Raw genomic sequence first — 18,648 nt, forward strand, 5'->3', positions numbered from 1 at the left:
CTGTTGCTGTCCTGAAGTCATGATTTAATTGGAGGCCTGATTTTGATTGGGTGGTGAAGCCATGGGGCCAGCTCGCCTGGAGGTGTGATCGTACTGAGTCAAGAAATGTTCGGGTGGTTCCTGGAAAATGCTGGGAGAAAGTTCAGACGAGCTCTATGCAGAAGGCTGGTTCCCAACAAGGGCTTAGGAAAAAGAAAGGCAAGCTCCAGCAGAAAACTAGAACACAGGGACACAATTAAGTTTGTACATGGAAACCTGCATTACACATGCAGCTAGCTTATTTTTGTGTGTGAAGAATAAACTGAACTAAAAAAGGGCCAGGAAGGTTTGCTATTTTTCTCTCAGCTGGGGCAAAAGGCAAATGACTTACAGGGAGTCCCAAGTATGGTTAGGATCCTTTCCTGTTTATTTGCATCTATTGTAAATGCTAGCAAGTTGCAGGCTCAGTGATGTGTTACAATTCAAATTTGGGGTGCACTGCCACAACCAGTGTGCTGGGACCAGCAGTTAAATGACCTGAGCACCAGCTTCTGAAGATCAGTTCCTTCTTAAGATGTCTCACATAAAGCGTCCAGAAATGCAGACACCTTAAGATCATTTGTGATTTAGAATCTGCTCAGTGCTGGGGAAAAGAGGAATGTATTCCCCATCTGGGGTTCAGCAAGGGGATATGAATTCCTGGCTGCTGTAAGCAGCAGTTTATTTAAAACGTGTGTGCAAACAAAAAGCAATAGCTTCCATGCTGTTACCAACCACTAGTGTTTGCTTCCTCTCCAGGCTGACTCTTATTTGCTCCAGTTGTCAGCAGACTGTGCTTTACTGGTCCCAGTGGACAGCAGCTGCCAAACCTGCAGATGGCTTTCTTCTTTCTTCTTCCTCCTTCTTGTTCGGATTCAGAAAACAACATGACAAAAAGGAACCAGGTGAGGAGGCAACCTGGCTCTCCTTTCTGCTGAGGTGAGAAGACAGTGGGGGTGGGGGGTAAAGGACAAAGGACAGGAAGAAAAAATATTTTAAAAGAGAAAAATGAAGGAGGAGGGGAAATGAGAAAATGTTAGTTATCAGTGTGAGGGAAGAAATGTGCAAAAGATGCATGTGTAAAAAGCTGATGAAAGATTACTGTGTAGAAAATGAGGGCACATGCTGGAGGAGGAGTTCCTGGCAACTTCTTATCTGGGTCTTCTAAGCTGTGCCTGTGGCTCTGTGTAAGCACCATGCCGATGTAAATAACAGTTATCAAAAAAATACAGGAGCACTCAGACCTCTAATCCTACAATAAAGTCATGTCGGAGCTTAAAACTACTTAAGGCTTCCCTTTAAGCTTTAAATCTAGTCTATGTCTAGTATAATATCCTGAAGATATTCCCTCCAGAATCCAATCAGAATTTCAGACGAGTAAGAAACTACTCCACAAATCTGTTTCACACACTAAAAACAAGCCAGGTTTTTACTGGATATCAGGAATACCATTATTTGAGGAATCTGAGAATCAAATCTGATTTGTTAGAAATACCTACCATTTTATTGCACGCTTTCAGGACAATATCAAAACACACTATAAGGTTGCTATTACTGTACCTATCACACAAAACGTACAGTTATGAATTAAAGTGTAACAAATCTGAGGTAACTGCCTCTATAAGAAGTAAAACAAGGAAGTCAAGACACATTCATACGAAAACAGGAGGCGTTTTCTTCCTTTTTGAGGAACGTTCAGGACTGAATGTTCCGCAAAGGAAGAGGAAAGAGCCCCCAAGACAGATAAACTTAAAAGTTGACACAGATGAGGATGATCTTCATGCAGTTCTTCAAAGGACCTTTCTAACATAAACAGAGAGAAGTTTTGATTTTGCAAGTTATACTACCAAACAAAAGTCTATACAGCAAAATTAACCCTTAAAGGAGAACGTAAGAGAATACGAGCTATTGTTGATACCTGTTAATTACACCTCAATCCATCTTTGGAATGTACATGGTAAATTAAAAATGAAGTATAAGCTAAGATTGCAAAGTGAATGCTACATCTGTTTCATCCTTGTCTGTGCACCCCAGATGAAAAATGGGATCACCATATCTTGGTATCTACATCACATTGGAGCTATTTAATAGCAATTATGGTACATGGTAAATGGTAAATTTTGATTTTTCAGAAGTTACACACCAGAAATCTTTAATAGGCCTAAAATACATTCCAAGAAGCAGTGTCTACAAATTAAAAGAAAAACATTAATTATTTCTATCACTTAATATACTAGTTATAATACAATATAGAGAGAGCAAAGGATACGTTCACTCGGCTTGTTTTTAAATCTAATTTAAACTCATTAACTGTAGGAGAACTTGTGATGATGGCCACAGATTAGCCTTCTTTTCTGTGTTTAAAAAGCAACAGCTTTTGGAAAGAGCTGGACTAGATGTGAAACCTCCGGCCCTGTTTATTCAGCATTATAGTGTGTTTCTGAATCCTTATGTCCCTGATGACAGAGGTGCTTTTCTATTTATGCTCTTTGTATTCAGTTGGTGCACCCTGGAATTATACATGCCTTTTTTTTTTTTCTGCACAGGCTGATGTCTCTCTTGCCTTAGCTCATGAAAGAACAATCTGACTACAGAAATTAAATAAAGAAAAAAAAAAAACAAGTGTACAGCCACACTATCTTAAATAATAGAAGAACTTAATAAAAGGTCTCTACTTGCTTCTCTCATGTTATTTTCATGTTGCATTTTTCCACAGGCCTGTGTAGAAGGACCTGCAGCTTTATAGGAAGAGTTTATCCTCATTATTTCCATTTCTCTTTGTCTCTAACTGTGGCTCATTTTTGCCTGTTACCTTGATCAAAAAAACCCCAAACCTTAGGTAATCAACAGGAGCTTTTCTCCCCTTCAGTCTTCTTTCTGGATATGAAATACTAAATTAATTTTTATATACCTGTATACCTATGTACAAATGTATGTATACATGCATTATAAACACATATATAAGTTTCTGTATATAAATGGAGATGTCTGCTCTCCCAGATGTCAGCGAGAGATCAGGTGTAAAGATGCGATTGTCCATTGGAATTACTATTGTCAATTTCCTAATACTTCAGAGTTCATAACACCCTACAGAGAGAGGTAAAAAGAGGGAGATTTAAACATAAGCATAACAGTTATTTTGGAAATAAAAATAAAAAACATGCCATGGGAACAATAAACTACCCAAATTATAAAATGTTTGTTTGAATCAGGAGCATGGATAACAGCAAGACAAAACTAAGGAACTTCCAGTTTTGCACATCATGTGTGTCCAAGGAATATCAGTAATTTAAATCTTCATCTGTTACAGAATAGAGTGGAAAGTGGAGCTGACTTAGAAAATCAGAAGTCTGAGATCATGGAACTAAATGCTGAAGGCATTACAGACCATGGTTAACAAAAATGAGGTTGTGCAACCTTGTACAACAAGGTGGATCAGTTGTGCAGAATATCTGTTTATACTGGAGATTACGCAATCTCATGAGATTAAATCCCTGAGAAAAGAAGTTCTCCAAAGAGAATCACAAGTGTTGTCTATTTGTCACATCAGGAAACCCTCATTCAGGAAAATTGTCCTGAATGTACAATGCTAAGTACGATAAGAGGCACTGAAATATAATGAGATAATTACTTACACAGCTCTGGTGACATTTGGAACTTTTCAGGGACTGGTGATTTTTACTAACTGATTGTTATTACAATCCTGTTCAATGTTGAGAAATGGGAGCCCATCAAACTTTTTCCTCTAATGTTGCCATTCTGTGTTGTGGGAGGCAGTGACTTCATCCCGATTTGTCTCTCGGAATACAGCATTTCATTGGTATGTCTGAGGTGCTTTTTGCACTATGAGAGCTATCGGTCAGCATCCAGCCTCCAGCCACCATCACTTATGGTGAAGAACTTAAAAGGAAGACCATGTACAAGTTGCCAATTTTTAAGGAGGCTTTCAAGAAGGTTATGCAGCTAGTAAAAATTTCCTTGGAGTAAAAATGAGACAATTAAAAGCATGAGAGCTGTCATGGAAACTAGTGAAGCTTAGATGATAATAAATAAATACACCTTTAAATTAAAAAAAAGTAGAATAGCAATAGAAAAGCATTAATTAGGTATCAAGAAACAAGAGATTATTCAAGAAAAAAATGTTCTTCAGCAATCAGAAATCTGATTTTAGTGGCATCAGTAAAAAGGGGCCTAACCTACAGAGATAAAATGTAAAATAAAAACTAGGAAGATTAAATAACACTTGAAGAAGAAACAGTTAAATATATAAAAATAAATTAGAAATTTAATGCATGTTAGGAATAGCCTGTGAGATAACCAGTTATTTTTCAGACTTCAGAACAGAAAATATCATTAAGAAATACATGTTGCAAAGAACCTGCACAATTTACCTGCATAAGATCATAATACATATGTTTGTCTCAGAGCAAATTTCCACAATCGATCAAAATAATTACAGTGACTGAGGCACCAGCAGAGAAAATATCTGAACAAACTGCAAAGCAGGGACAAAATTTTAATACTAGTGTCTCTTCAGACAAGATTTCCAAGGGAATTTAGAAATCAAATAAGACAGTCACTAAAACACATGCAAACTATCATGAAAATAATATTTTTGACCAGACTAGGAGGTATCAAATGTTATACTAACTGTTACAGAGAGGTTGGTGTGATTCTAAGCACTACAAATCTACAAACCTTCAGGACACAAAAAAACTAACTGGAAAAATAAAACTAGAAGACTAGAACATGTAGAAGGGTGTGGTACATCAGGTCTAATCAGGAGGGATTCCACCAGGAAAACTGTGCCTCTGTCATCTACTATTTGCACAGCTGTAGCACTTGAAGACTGCACCATTTTTTCCCTGGGCTCTGTAGGCACATGTAGCAAATAAGAAAGCTGCAGTTGCTATCAATCTGCAGACTACGCAATAAGAGTTCACAGGTGGACACAGTTGGAAGGAGAAGGAAAACAAAATAAAATTAATTGAGATCAATACAAGAAGTAATGATCATAACATACCAACTGGCTTGAAATTATTGAGTTTTATCTAATTTAGGAACAGGTTTGAGGGAGTATATTGACACACAGGAGATTTGCAGTGGGGGGGTTCTTTTAATATATGCAAAAAGAAACAGGAGAAAACGTATGGCTACTCCTTGAAAATGGGTAAAAAGAAAAAATATGCAAAAAGGATTGGTATGACTTATGGAACAGGTGAACAGATGCATAGACAAAGAAAAATTGGTTTTCATGGGGTGTAGGGAAAGGGCTAAGCAGAAGATACAAGTGAAGAGCTAAGTAATGATGTGCTTCACACAAATGTCACATAAAAATACAAAAATATATGGTGCAAAACTTGAATGAATTGTGTTTCGGTCCAGACTGCCTGCTATTAGGTAAATAATGGATCGTTCCTTCTGTCTTTCGTAGATTGTTTTCCTTGGACTGCAGTTTATCATCATTTCAGCAAGTACTCAGTGCATAAGACCCACCACCAGTATTTTCCCTGCACTTATGTTTATCAGGTAGGATAACCCCTATGGAGCTGTTCAAAACAAATTTTATTGCATGTTTGTTGGGCACTCTGCCTCGACTGCTATTAAAACAATGCACAAAATGTTTTTAAGGAATCTAAGAGGAAATAAGGTGTTAGAATTGGAAACAGCACCTGAGGGTCATTTCAATAACACCCACAGCAGGACAGGATGGCTGCTGATTCCTGGCTAAACAAATGTGGAAATATTATCAGGGATATTTGCTGTATATCCCTGTTAACAGTATCTAACATGCAAGAAAAATACACCCACCCTCAGCCTGCTCCTTGCTGTTCCCTACCCCAGCTCCCTGCTGTTCTTCCCCATCATGTGGCTGAAAAGCAGGCACTCCATCATGTGAAAATATGCACACACATGGGATGGGAGTAAACATGTGCCTCACATCACGGGGCAGGGGCCCAGGCAGATGCACCTGCAACACATGACTGCATATGACAGCAGAAAGGAAGATGCGTGTGGTTTTGGAGCACTTTGGTAAGAGGCTCTTGGCCTTCAACTAAACCCACTGCATTTTTTTGCGTATTCTGCTACGGGAGGCATACTGAGCTTCCTAAAACTAGTTACTACATCACAGACATGACAGAGAAAAGGCATTATCTGGGTCACAGAGTGTAGCACTATGACAAAAACCATCTCTACCTCAGAAAATGAAGTCTGTGGTTTGCTCTGGCCACACTCTGTGATGCAGAGGCTTTGGGCTGACTCATGTTGCTGGTGTTTGGTTGACGCCTCTACACCAGCTGCTGGTCACCACAGAGCTCCCACCAAAGGACAGGAGAGGGAACCAGCAGGGAAGAGGTGCCCGCAGCAAAACTTTCTAAAGGACTTGAGTATAGGCTGGACCCACATGGATGAGAATAGATTGAGGTATTATGTACCGGTGTCTCGTTTATAGAAGTGTAAAAAGACCGTGAACCTCCAGACAGCGCGTCTATTGGATGTGTTAGTGAGGCGTGAATGAGGGACCCTGTACTTGAAGAGTTAATAACCACAGGGAAGGGGAACCACCCAGCAGAAAAGCGGAGAGCCCTGCAGAAAGCTCTGGTATGAAATACGCACCACAGTGGGCTTTACAGGAAAACTTTATCATACAGTATTATGCAAATGCATGTATTTATGCAAGTTTATGCATCACTTACAGGAAAGCAAAATCTATTATTGTGTTTTCAACTAATCACATGAAAGGTTATGTATGTCAGCTAAATTTACGCCCCTGTCTGGGATAATTAATTTAAATGATTAGTCGAACACTGATGTCTGAATCGGTGTTTCTCTGATGTGACCGAAGCTGACAGCAGGTGCTCGGAGAGCCGGGCTTCTTTCCCAAGAGTCAGGAGCATGCCCGGGCGCTGCGCCCGGCTCCGGGCACGGCCGGGGCACCCCGGGGAGCCTTCCAGAGGCCGCCCGCAGCCCAGCCGCGCCAGGAGGACGCGGAGCGGAACGCGGCGGGTTACCGAGCCGCCGGCACTGGGCCGCGCCGGGGGAGCGGCTCAGATGCCCCTTTGCTGCCCGGGGCGGGGGGCTGGTGCCGGTTCATAGACCCGTGTGAGTAACGGAAGCGAACCGCTGTGAGGCCACCACCGGCCCCAGCGCCCAACTCCCTCCGGCAGGGCCGGGGCAGCAGCGCACAGCGGCAGGGACGGGCCACACGGGCAACCGCTCGGCCGGGGCCGCGGCGCTGAGCACGCCGGGAGCCGTAGTCCCCGCGGGCTGAGCATCGGCGCCGCAGCAGCGGGCGTAAGCCGAGGGGCAGCGCATCTCGGCGAGTGGGGAGCGCAGGGTGAGCTCGCCCAGTTCCCGGCTGCCCTCTCGCGCCACGCTGACGGGGAGAAACGCTGCCATCCGGTGGACTGGCAAGGACACGCGTGTACTTCGCGCTCTAGTGCCTCTCTTCTCCCCTCAGGGCGAGGGACTGGGACGCTCTCCTTTGAGCTTCCCTCACACACGCGTGCAGATGGTACGCCCCGCCAAAGGCCGGCGCTCCCCCCCAGCCGGCTCGGCAGGCGCCATGGCCGGTCCTGCTCAGTCCGGGCGCTGCGTGCACCCGCCCTCCTTGCTCTTAGAAGCGCTCTTTCCATTGGCTGCGGTCGGGCGCTGTTGCCAATCAGGAAGCGGCTATCATGGAGGAAGGGAATAAATACAAGATGGCTGCTCATATAAAACCAGGCATTGGGCTTCGCCCCGGCGATGGGGGAATAGAAGCTTTAACTCGCGCTCCGAGGGTAGTGCGCCGCTCACGCCCGCGCTGCTGCCGCCCACCCGGGGGGAGCGAGACTCGGACCGTTGCCGGCCACAGCTGCGCTCAGCTGCTCCCCGCGGATCACCGGCGGGGCCGAGGCCGGGTGCGGCGCCCGAGAGGCCCGAGCTAGGCCCTGCGCCCTCCTCCCCGGGAGAGCGTCGCCGGCCCCCCCCCGCCTGCCGTCCCGCCGCGAGCCTCCGCCGCGGCCCAGTTCCGGGCGGCCATGGCCGTCTCCAGGTCTGTAGGAGCCGGGAAGGGTGGGGGAGGGAGGGCTGGCGGCGGCGGCGGCCCGGAGCCCTCGGCCCTCCGTGTGGCCTGGCTTCGGGGCGTGCGAGGGTGAAGAGGGGTGCCCGGTTTCCGCCCCCGCTCGCCTCGGAAGCCTGCGGCGGCCTCGCCGGGGCCTCCACGCTCCCGGGCGGCATGTGCCGCCTCGGTGGGGTCGGAGGTGGCTCCGTGCCCCGGCGCCTGGCCGTGCTGCCTGCCCTGGGGTGACTCCCGAGCCCGGCGCACAGGGAGGCCCCCTCCCCTCAGCAGGCCGCAGGGGCTCTGCCTGGGCCGCCTCGGGCTTCCTCCTTAATTTGACGCCTTCGATTGGTTGCCCAGTGCTTTCTCGGGTTGAACTGTGAGGGAATAAGGCTAATGCTATCGAGTCTCAAAAACTGGCAAGGAACCGTTTTGCCGTTCACAGCCCTTAGCTGTAAAGTAGCCAAAATAAAAAGGGCTTCCATGGAGAAAAGCAATTAGTGTGTTCTGGCTCTGCCTCAAGATGTTGGGTAGTATCTGCTTACACACATGTTTGCTGGGGTGTGCCAGCGTTTGAAGTATTCACAGATATAGAAGTATGTCTTAATAGAGCTGTTTTGTGTGTAAAAAAAAAAAAAAAAAAAAAAAAAAAAAAAAGCTGAGCACAAATTCCTGCCATCTATTTTTTTTTGGGGGGGGAGTGGGAGGTGGAAATGCTTCTGAACAGGATAGTTGAAAAGAAACCATAAATCCAAATTAACTTTGTGATACTACCAACACATGACTTGAAGCAAATGTATCTCTGTACTTCAGAAGTGCTATAACAAAAGTAAATTTTGTTTCTGAAGCTGTGTATGAATAAGTTTACAATTTCATGTATCAAAGTAAAGGTGTGCGCATTTGTAATGGAAATCCATTATTAACTAAAACTTATAGTAGCAATACACACTTTTAAGACTTCTAGTAGCAGGTGTTCTAGTTTGAGCTCGGTAGTTTCTATACAGCATCCATTTATCTTATTCTACTCAACACTTTTTTTTTTCCCCTGAAGGTAAGAATTTGGAATTAGTAAGGATTACTATAACAAGGCTACTATGTACATTAAAATACTACTGTAAGCTATCATGTAAAATAGTTGTATTCTAATTACATGAGGTCTGGGGCAGTCTGCTTGAATAACTGCTAACGTATATGTGACATGGAGGCTAATGAATGTCAAGATATAGCTTTTCAGCTGTATGATGATGTTGTGTCTACTGTAAAGATTGGTTTTGCGTTTACTTACCAATATTCCTGTATTTCTGTAACATCACATGACTTTAGTGAAAAGCAGTAGTGTTCTATATAAAGATTTAGCTGACACCTGTTTGGTCTGGTAACTGACAAGCAAAAAAATTCCGGTTTGGATAAGGCTCTAAAGCTTCTGTGTGGAGCACTAAGAAAATTTGTATGTTAATAATGTTATATGTGATACATTGTTTCAGAGTACAGTTTTAGGATCAAAATGTTACACAAGTTGAACATAAGGTATAAAACTTCAATGAGGGTGCTGTAATACATGTGAGTTGGTATAGGATTGTTTCAATTCTACATGTAAATTATACATTTTGGAGTGCTGTAATGTCTTGGTTATTCCTGGCGAACTCCAATGTTTCTATAATTGTAAGAAGTAGATACTGTGTAAATTTGGCCTTGCATATGTTTTTTTAATAGCTACAGCAAAACCTGTCCCTATCCCTTTGAACTTACACAACAGCTCTTGATAAATGAATCTTTCGGCTGCTGGACCATAGGAACACTGATATCATGTCAGTATTGCTTTTGTAAATAAAAGAAATTGTATTCACCCTTTACTTCAGAACATTGAATTTCTAAGGTCCTTTTCAGACATTTTAAAAATAATTGTTTTGTATACTTATATACCACATAACTATATTTCCTGTAGTTGTTCCAGCTTCTGTACCAGCTATGTTTAATTGTAGAGATCTGTACTTTTCCTCTAAGCAGTTACTGTTACATTTTATATTTTTGAAGGACCACCATGATACTTCATTATTGAATGATTCTAACTGTACAAGTGTGGAGGGTGAGGGAGAAGTTGATTCAAACGAATCTTTCTCCAAAAACTATAGTCTTTGACTTCACACCAGACACCGATATTAACAAAAAAACTTCATTAGGATTAATTCTGTATTGGAACCATATTTTTAAAATTAGCCATTTTTGGAGGTGGAGGGAAGGGTATTTTTACATTCCAAACCAGTAAATTATCAAGTGGTCATTTTCCCAGTAAAGTTCAGTTTCTGCTGTTTGGCTGATTGAAAACCTTTCTCAAACCCCTAGTCTGTTCAGGAAGAATTTGTTCTGTTGACAAAAGTGTTTCGGATATTTTATCCTGCATTTTATATATATATACACATACTTGTTTTACCAGATTCTGCTGTTACACAGACAGAAGACCTGCTTTCTATGTACAGTAGATACCTCATACCTAAAAGGTGTTGCAGAACAGTTGCTTTGTATATGCTCATCTCTTCCATAGTGTTATGCTGGAAAGACTTAACTAATGAATGGCATCCTCCAGAAGTACGTGTAGGTGGGTGGGAAGGTTGATGTTCTTTCTGTGAATGCACAAGTGAATTTGGTAGGGTCTATATCCTGTCTCTGGTCTTCAAAGTATGTATGAAATAGTACAGTGTTTGCATAGCTAACTACATTAATTCTCGATAGTGGAACTGAGAAGCAAAAAAGGAAGTGACAAGTGACAAGCTTCAGCTTAATTCCTACAAAGTATATGATCCAAGTGAATAAATGCAGTGGCTCGCCAGTGATCTCTTGAGATATACTTTTGATGAAAAAGCAATACTGCCAATTTATGGGAAATGACAATGCTCATAGATTACTCAGGGTGATTGAGTTTCAGTCGATAATAAAGTGTTGATAGTCTCTTTCAATATCTAATAAAACTTTTTCCCAGTTTCTCTAATGTGTTCAAAGGCACCTCATGTATCATTATTCCAACACCAAGGCTGTTAATGGCTTTTGCCTGTTTTTGGGAGCCTTCACAGTATGAAGAAGAACAAATGTGCTTTTAAAATGTGATGAAATGCATGAGGCTGGCAAGGTGCATTAATAATAAAGACTTCAAGTTCACCCTGAAATACCTTAAAGACAACCTCTTCAGGGTTTTTTCATGACACTTCCTTAAGCAAATATGGGAGAGCATAATGACTTGCTGTTCTTGCAAGCCGTTCTTGATTTAGGCTATCTAAGTTTAATGCTAGCCTCTAGAGCTCTCAGTGTTTTCATATACTTGGATTTGTGTGTAACTGTGGTTTTTATTTTGAAATTAAATAATACCAGAAGGCTACGACAGTAAAGCTCCTTGAAAAATAAGTGGGCCTCATATGTTGCTCATGGCTTTTGGGGTAGAGGGTTGTGACTTCCCAAGAACAAATGGCTGCACTGACTGGCATCATTATTTATGTAACATTTCCAGTTTAATACTGCATCCTTGGGAGTATGGAGTTCTTACAGGATACCGACATTGTCCAAAAATCTCTTTTATGGGCCCTGTGTACCTTTTAGAAATTGTTCTTTTGGAGTAATAAATGTTCTAAAGAAAGAATTCAGCTTCTAGCTTGTTTGGAAGCTATTACTTCATGGCTGGTCTTGCATGAAAAGCAAGAGTTAAACCGAACAAGGAGTATATTTTCCCTACTACTTAAAGGCTTGTACTGTCTGAATAGGTGAATGCTCTAACCAATGTGATTAGAGAAGTCCTGGCTCAAAAGGGGACAAAAAATAGTGTAACTCCTCTCTTATTGATGGAGGTAACTGGAAGAGCAGAACAGCGGACTGCTCTCCCTGTTGCTGTTTGTGGGAGGGAGTGCACACACCCTTGTGGGAAGCAGAAGTAGCATGTTCACTGCTGCACAAATGAGGTAGAGCTGTGAAATTTCTCAGACACCTGACAGACTGAAATAGAAATTGAAACTCAGGATTGCACTCGGGTAAGACTTCTAACCTACTCCAGCAGCTTGAACTGGAATTCTTATTGAGGAGTTCCCTAGATCACTTGTTGAAACAGTTCTCATATTATTAGTCTTTTACAGCTGTTTTAATTTCCTATTCTTTCTCACTTTTTTTTTTAATGTAATTGATCATATATGTTTGGGCTGCCTTCTTGGATGTAGATACATATTTAATAGCTCACAAATAAAACTTTTACACCCTAATGCTACAGATCATATAATATATGAAATATACATTCCAAATGGATTTAATTATACTAATTGTAGCATTTGGTTGACTTCCATATGCAGTATGTAATACTGTGACCAGTGTGGTGATGGAGCTCTTGTTTTATTCCAGGTATCCCTTCTAGTGCTTTGTAGGAAACAAAATTTCTCTGTTGTCCACAGCCGCACCTTCATAACTATTTACTTCATGGTCTCCCACGTATGAGAAGTAAAATCACAATCATTCTTTGTGTATCATCATACTTCTTTGTTCTAAATTTGGTCGTGATTTTCTTTTCCTTGCTTTCTGATTGTATTTTGGGAAGTTGTTTTATTGATTAACAGTTTATATGTGACTTAGTCGGGGCTTGAGTTTTTTGAGCTGTGAAGCTGACCAAGCTGGGATATCACCAAATGATGAACCACCACACTGAACAAAGGATAATCAGGTCAACAAGGAAAGCTAAGGCATCTCTATGAAAAATTAGGTTGAATTTCAGAGTGAATGTGAACCCCTGTCAGACTATATTTTTATTTAGTGATGTTTTCTAGGTTTCTGGGCTATTTCTGTACTCAGAAATAGTGCTTGGGAGGAAGCTACTGGGTGTTCAAGTACGACTTACAGTGTAAGTTCGTAACTCCCTTGTTTTCTGATGGGTGTCAGCTAGCAGTCTTCCAAAGAGCTCTAGACACAGTCTGACATTAGAGCATTCCAGGGACTACACCACTTAGGGGGTTTTCCTGTACAGTCACACAATTCTAATGAGCTGGAGGGTATGCTAGGATAGTTATGAGCTGTTGTGCACCTGTTGGCCTTTCCTGTCAGGTACTACTCCCTGGCCAGTTAAATATACTGGTGCACACAGAGGTGCAGAGTCCAAACAGGTCACTTCAATGGCAGCCGGGATCAGCTCACTGTCCCTTTTAAACCTCAGCTCATTGAAATAAACAAATTGGAAGTTTCGCCATCTGAAGTCCTGTCCAGGACCCAGTCCAGTCAGAACACTTATGCTGGGATGATCAGGATCTTTATACAATTCAGCTGCATACATCTTCTTTTGGAAACATTTTAGAGATACTGTTAACTTCTGTATCTTGTCCTGGTCATTAACTATCCCACTACTAGTTTTCTAATGCTGAAGGGCTTTCCAATCCACATCATCCAGTTTCCACAGGAGTGCCATAAGGTTCATGTCAAATATTGTAACTGCCCCTTCAAATGGAGATCAACTCCCTGTTTGGAGACATAGCTTTAGGCACCAAAGACCTCAAGATTAGCGTGAAAAACAGAACGGGTCATTTGTTGCAGCATTTGCCTGCTGTGCCTGTATACAGTCGTGTCTGACTTGGTTTAGAATCATAGAACTTGTGCAGGGTTTGGTTTCTGACTCCAGGGAGGGGCCTGATGCAGTGTGTCCTACCATTCCACCTTTTGGAGCTGTTACTCAGGCGTAAAATCATAGAATGGTTTGGGTTGGAAGGGACCTTTAAAGATCATCAAGTCCAACCCCTCCTGCCATGTCCTGGGACATCTTCAGCTGGATGGGGTTGCCCAGAGCCTCATCCAGTCTGGCCTTAATGCTGAATATGCAAAATTTATTGTAAGGCAGTGACTAGAACAGGGAATTATCATGCTACCTGCATAGTGCCACTGAGTTAGTTGTGATGGCTCTTTTGAAAGTACTTGCTCTCATGTTTGTCCTTTGTAATTTTAAAAATTTGTTTTCTTTGCTGCGATAGTGCCCTAGAAGAGCAAAGGGCTTACTTTGTTTAGTGACTGGGGGTCAGTAATAGTTTCTGTGTACTTCTATTCACAAAACCTCCTTTAGTTAACTGAACTAAGCCTGTGTGTGTAATCATTCTGCATAACAGACTTGATTAGAGATGATGTTCCCCCTTATGACAGCCAACCTTGCTGTTCTGACAAGTAGCAATGTAAATGAAATTTTGTGCTGTTAGAATTCTTCTTGCCTGCAATCTTTCTCTAAGAATTAATTACTTTTTTTTTTTTAGGATTGTTAGATAAAACTGTTGGAGTGGTAGTCTAGTGATGGAAGAGTCTGGTCCAATTTGGGATAGCTGTTACAGTTGATATCCTGATCACAGACCTACTGATTATTCTTTAGTATTTCTCAGGTGGTTCTAGTCTGAAAGTAAGATTTCAAGCTTTAGTCTTTCAAAGCTAGCGTGCTTTAATGAAATGCTCTGGGTTTGATGATGTGGAATATTTATGTGGGGAGGATTCACTTTCCTAATCTAGATGTCTGGTGCCAGTTTAGATGGTATAATATGTCCTGGCCGCTTCAGAATGACAAGAGGCTCCTGCATTCTGTGTCATGTCTGCTGACCCCACGTGCATGACTCATTCTGAAGCATCTCAAATGCTACTAGATGCCTGTTTTTTAGCACCTGAATTGATGTCTGTGTCAGAAACATTTCTAATGAGCTCTGTGTCAGTGTAAAAGCTCGTGTGGAAAAATAATTTGAATGTAAGAACTTTGATTTGCCACTTCAGGTTCTATCTTGTTGACACACTTCAGCAGCGATTAGAAAAATCTCAGATTTCTGAAGTGAGAGAAAAAAAGTATCCAGCTCTTTGAACAAGTTAGTGCTTTGTAATGAGCTCGAATAGCATGAGTTCACATAGAGGTGGTGTATGGTTGTTGTCCTGTCAATGGGATGTAGTTGACTTGGGATTGGAAGGTGACAGAAGGATTATCTAAACCATTGCTTATGAGTTAAAAGTGAAGGACTTTGTATTTTTAAGCACTGATTACAGCAGTTAACATGCAGGAGTAATAGTTTTAGAGATCTATTTCATTTGTTGATATTTAGATTTTTTTGTAACACTCTGTAAATCTGTTTTTATTTTTTTTTTCTTCCCATAAGTACTCCCTGTATTTCTCTTGTTTGCTTGTGTCTCCCGTATGCTTAAAACAACTGTCAGCCTGTGTTGAACTCTTTCATAAAATAATTAAAAATGCTAGGTGCATTGTGGAGCATGTCACTCTACCACAGTGATTTGGACTTCTGTCTAACATTTGTGAATGATGTGAGCCACGCAGTGCTCTAATCGCAGCACTGTCCAGCATGAGAGCAGAGAACCACGTGCTGTTAGAAAACTCTCTTAGTTCTCTTGGGCTTTAAGAACTACTTTAGAGACTGTTCATTGGTTCTCAGAATGAAAACCTTGTCAGAATTTGGGAAACTTATTTCCTAACTGCAGGTCCTCAAAATTTTTAAGAAATTTTAGTACTTTTTCATTCTTAGGGAAACTAAGAATTAACACTTTAATTTAAAGAAAACTAGTGCTGCTGTTCAGTGGCAACTTTCTTGGTGCTGCCCTTCCAACTGGAGAAGTAGATTTCAGGCTGTGCTGTACTCTGCTGCGGCAGCACTAAAACTTAGTTTAAGAATCTTAATACCTCCAAAACACTAACTGTTTGGGAATTGTACATCAGGGAAGTCTGGGGGACAGAAAGGAAGAATGATTAGCATGACCAGGAGCACTGTTCTTCAGACACTGTTAGCTGTATTTGCTAATCCTATTTCCATTTATTTTGCTGGAGTTGAATGCTGAAACCTTCATTTGGTGATGTGAGACAACAGGAAGGTGTTTTTGTTTTGCATTTGTGTGTAAATTAAGCATATTACAATTTAAAATCATTAGTTACAAACCAAGCATACTGCAGGTTAAAAAACCCAACAAACTAACTACTGTATTTTGTAGGTAATACAGCTTCAAAAAGTTGTGGGTTTTAGGAGTGAATATCTAGTATTGTAACCAAGAATTGGAATTAAACTTGGGGGTTTTTTTGAGGGTAGGCCATCATAGTGGTTCCCTCCTGTTTTCACACTTGAAGAGTTCTAGCTGAGATGGTCTAATTGTACATTCTGCTTGACTTTGATAGTTAAAGGAGTGGGTGCTACTAACTGGTGAACTTTGACTGAAAGGGGTGAGTTTAACAGTTAAGAGAACAAGCACATTAGAGCAAGGTGTGGTTGCACTGCATGCTAGGATATTTAGTACTGAATATACTGAGTGCTGCAAATCAGGTTGGGTTATCACTGTTAAATGTACTAAGGAAAAAAAACATGGTACATAAGTACCTAGTATGTTCCTCCTGACTAGTCCACTATCAGTGACTTGGAAAAGCTCAATCTATAAAGCTATTGCTTTCCTACTTGGTCTAGTCACACAAAACTGCTAGTTTAGATATTTACTAAATATTAAATCATAGCAATTGAAACTCCAGTTTCATCTACAGAAATTGAAATGAGCTCACCTGTTTTACTAGTAGGAAGATAATTATTTCAAAGCTGGCAAATATCAGAAGTGTGTCTGAAATACTAGGATAATTTGAAATACCTTCAGTTAGATTTTTTTTAAAAAAAATTTTTAATTTTTTCTAGTGGGTATTTAGTATCTTCAGTTAAACCATTTGGATTTTGGAACTGTTTGTGTGACATTACTACTTTGGCTCTGTAGCACTATTGTTGCTAATATGTTGTGACACGTTATAAGCTATTATCAGGAGTAAGTGCAGTTTAAGCATGTCGAAGAAAATACAGAATCCAGTGATGTTGGAAAGAGTGGTGGGGGGGGGGGGGGGGGGGGGGGGGTTTAAATGATTGGAACTAATGGTAATGGCAGTTTTGAAGATATGTAATCAGTGGCAACAGGCAAAATGTTTGTCCTTTTCCTGTATTGGGTCAAACCTACAGTACATGTTCTCGAGAAGGGGAGCTGTTCAGGGTAAGTGTGTCCTTATTTCATTAGGCAGATCTGGGTGAGCTTCCCTGCTCTCTAAATTTCAGCTTCATATTGTTGCAGTGTTTGGAGGAGTGTATTTATCATTAAGGGTAGAAATAAAAATTCTGGTTGCATTACATGGACAGATTCTGGGTTTGTATTCCATAATAGTCTCATACTGCCCAATAACTAACCGATAAACTAGGCACCCTGTAAAGAGAGTTCTAACTGTCCCACTTATAGTGGAGTAATGAACATTTGTTGCTTCCATCATTGATTTGATTATATAGGTAATGTGTATTTTTACGTGTTTTTTTTTATATGATGACTTTCTCATTCAGTAGCTCTGAAGGAGGAGTAAGCTAGCTATTCTGAAAATAGATGTACAAGGTATCTTTCACTAAATGCAGAGTTACTGTGAAAACAGATCTGTTCTTTTAAATTCCTGTGTTTCATGGGAAAGCCAGAGGTATTGGATTATTTCAAAGCTGTGAATACAACAACAGGTTTGGTCTTACATATTCCAGGTAGTTAGGGGGAAAATATATGAAAAATAAACATTTGTGGTATCCTGAGAAAGCAGTTAGATATGATAGATCACAGGCTATGTGTTCAAAATAAATTATAATATGCAATATGAGGAGTTGTGCCCTTTGCTTCAGAATTTGAAGATCACTTACAACTTAGTAGTATTTATTTTTCAATATTGAAAATGCTGTATCACAAAATAAAGGGAACAATTTAATTTTTTTTCTTGTAACTACTGATTTTTTTTAACTGTTTCTACAGTTTCTCTGTGGTTTTTTTTGCTTACCAAATTAAATGTGCTTTTAGAACAACTATGCTTACTATTAGAAAAAAAGTAAATTTGTCACCCTGTCAATTGACAAACATTTATTCTATTTGCATTTGATAAAGTGAAAAATGTGGGGGAATATTAATAGAAATGCACAGCTGAACTATGAATACCATAAGAATTTTTTGGTTTTTGTCAATCATATTTAGGCTCGATCGTCTCTTTATTTTACTGGACACCGGTACAACACCAGTAACAAGAAAAGCAGCTGCACAGCAACTCGGGGAAGTAGTGAAACTGCATCCTCATGAACTGAATAATCTCTTATCTAAAGTAAGTTTGGTTTTTTGGTTTTTTTGTTTTTTAAAAAGCTTGCTTTCAGTACTTTAATGGTGAGAATAAAACTGGTTTAGAGGTGTGTGAGTTCTGTGGGATGAAGAAGAAAAAGCATAGTAGTCTTGTGTTCTCTGAAAATAGGAGACTGAAGAAAATTAGGAGACTACTTCTGTTAAGCCTGCTGTTTTCACAGTCTCTGCAATGGTTACATAAGTCAGGTTTCACTTTGCATTCAGTATTGATAGTCAATGTTTGCTGTAAATTCAGATTTTCTTTTATAAAGAAAAGCTCTACTGCCTTATAAAATTTTCTACTCCCGCCTTTAAAGATTGTTACTGGTGTGATACAGCATTAAAAATATAAGAGCTGCTTGTCTTCAAAAGGGCTGGAGAATGGAAAGAGATTTTTGTTAGTTTGAGACTTCACTCTAACCAAGTCCAGTAAAAGCAGCAAAAATAGTCTG

At 40.8% G+C, this 18,648-nt stretch overlaps 1 protein-coding gene across 2 annotated transcripts in view; it reads left to right on the top strand.

Moving 5' to 3' along the window:
* Positions 1-854: 854 nt before the first annotated feature.
* BTAF1 (B-TFIID TATA-box binding protein associated factor 1) overlaps positions 855-18,648 on the top strand; it is a 57,675-nt gene continuing 39,881 nt past the window's right edge. Inside the window, exons 1-3 of one of the 2 annotated variants that reach the window (XM_065639258.1) lie at positions 855-923; positions 5,453-5,547; positions 18,059-18,182. In XM_065639258.1, the coding sequence (XP_065495330.1) occupies positions 855-923; positions 5,453-5,547; positions 18,059-18,182 (288 nt within the window). Of the gene's footprint in view, positions 924-5,452; positions 5,548-7,755; positions 8,054-18,058; positions 18,183-18,648 lie in introns of those variants that run through there. The other variant, XM_065639257.1, reaches the window with a different exon arrangement.

Source organism: Caloenas nicobarica, chromosome 7 (genome assembly GCF_036013445.1).
Source record: "Caloenas nicobarica isolate bCalNic1 chromosome 7, bCalNic1.hap1, whole genome shotgun sequence".
In the NCBI taxonomy this organism is placed as follows: domain Eukaryota; kingdom Metazoa; phylum Chordata; class Aves; order Columbiformes; family Columbidae; genus Caloenas; species Caloenas nicobarica.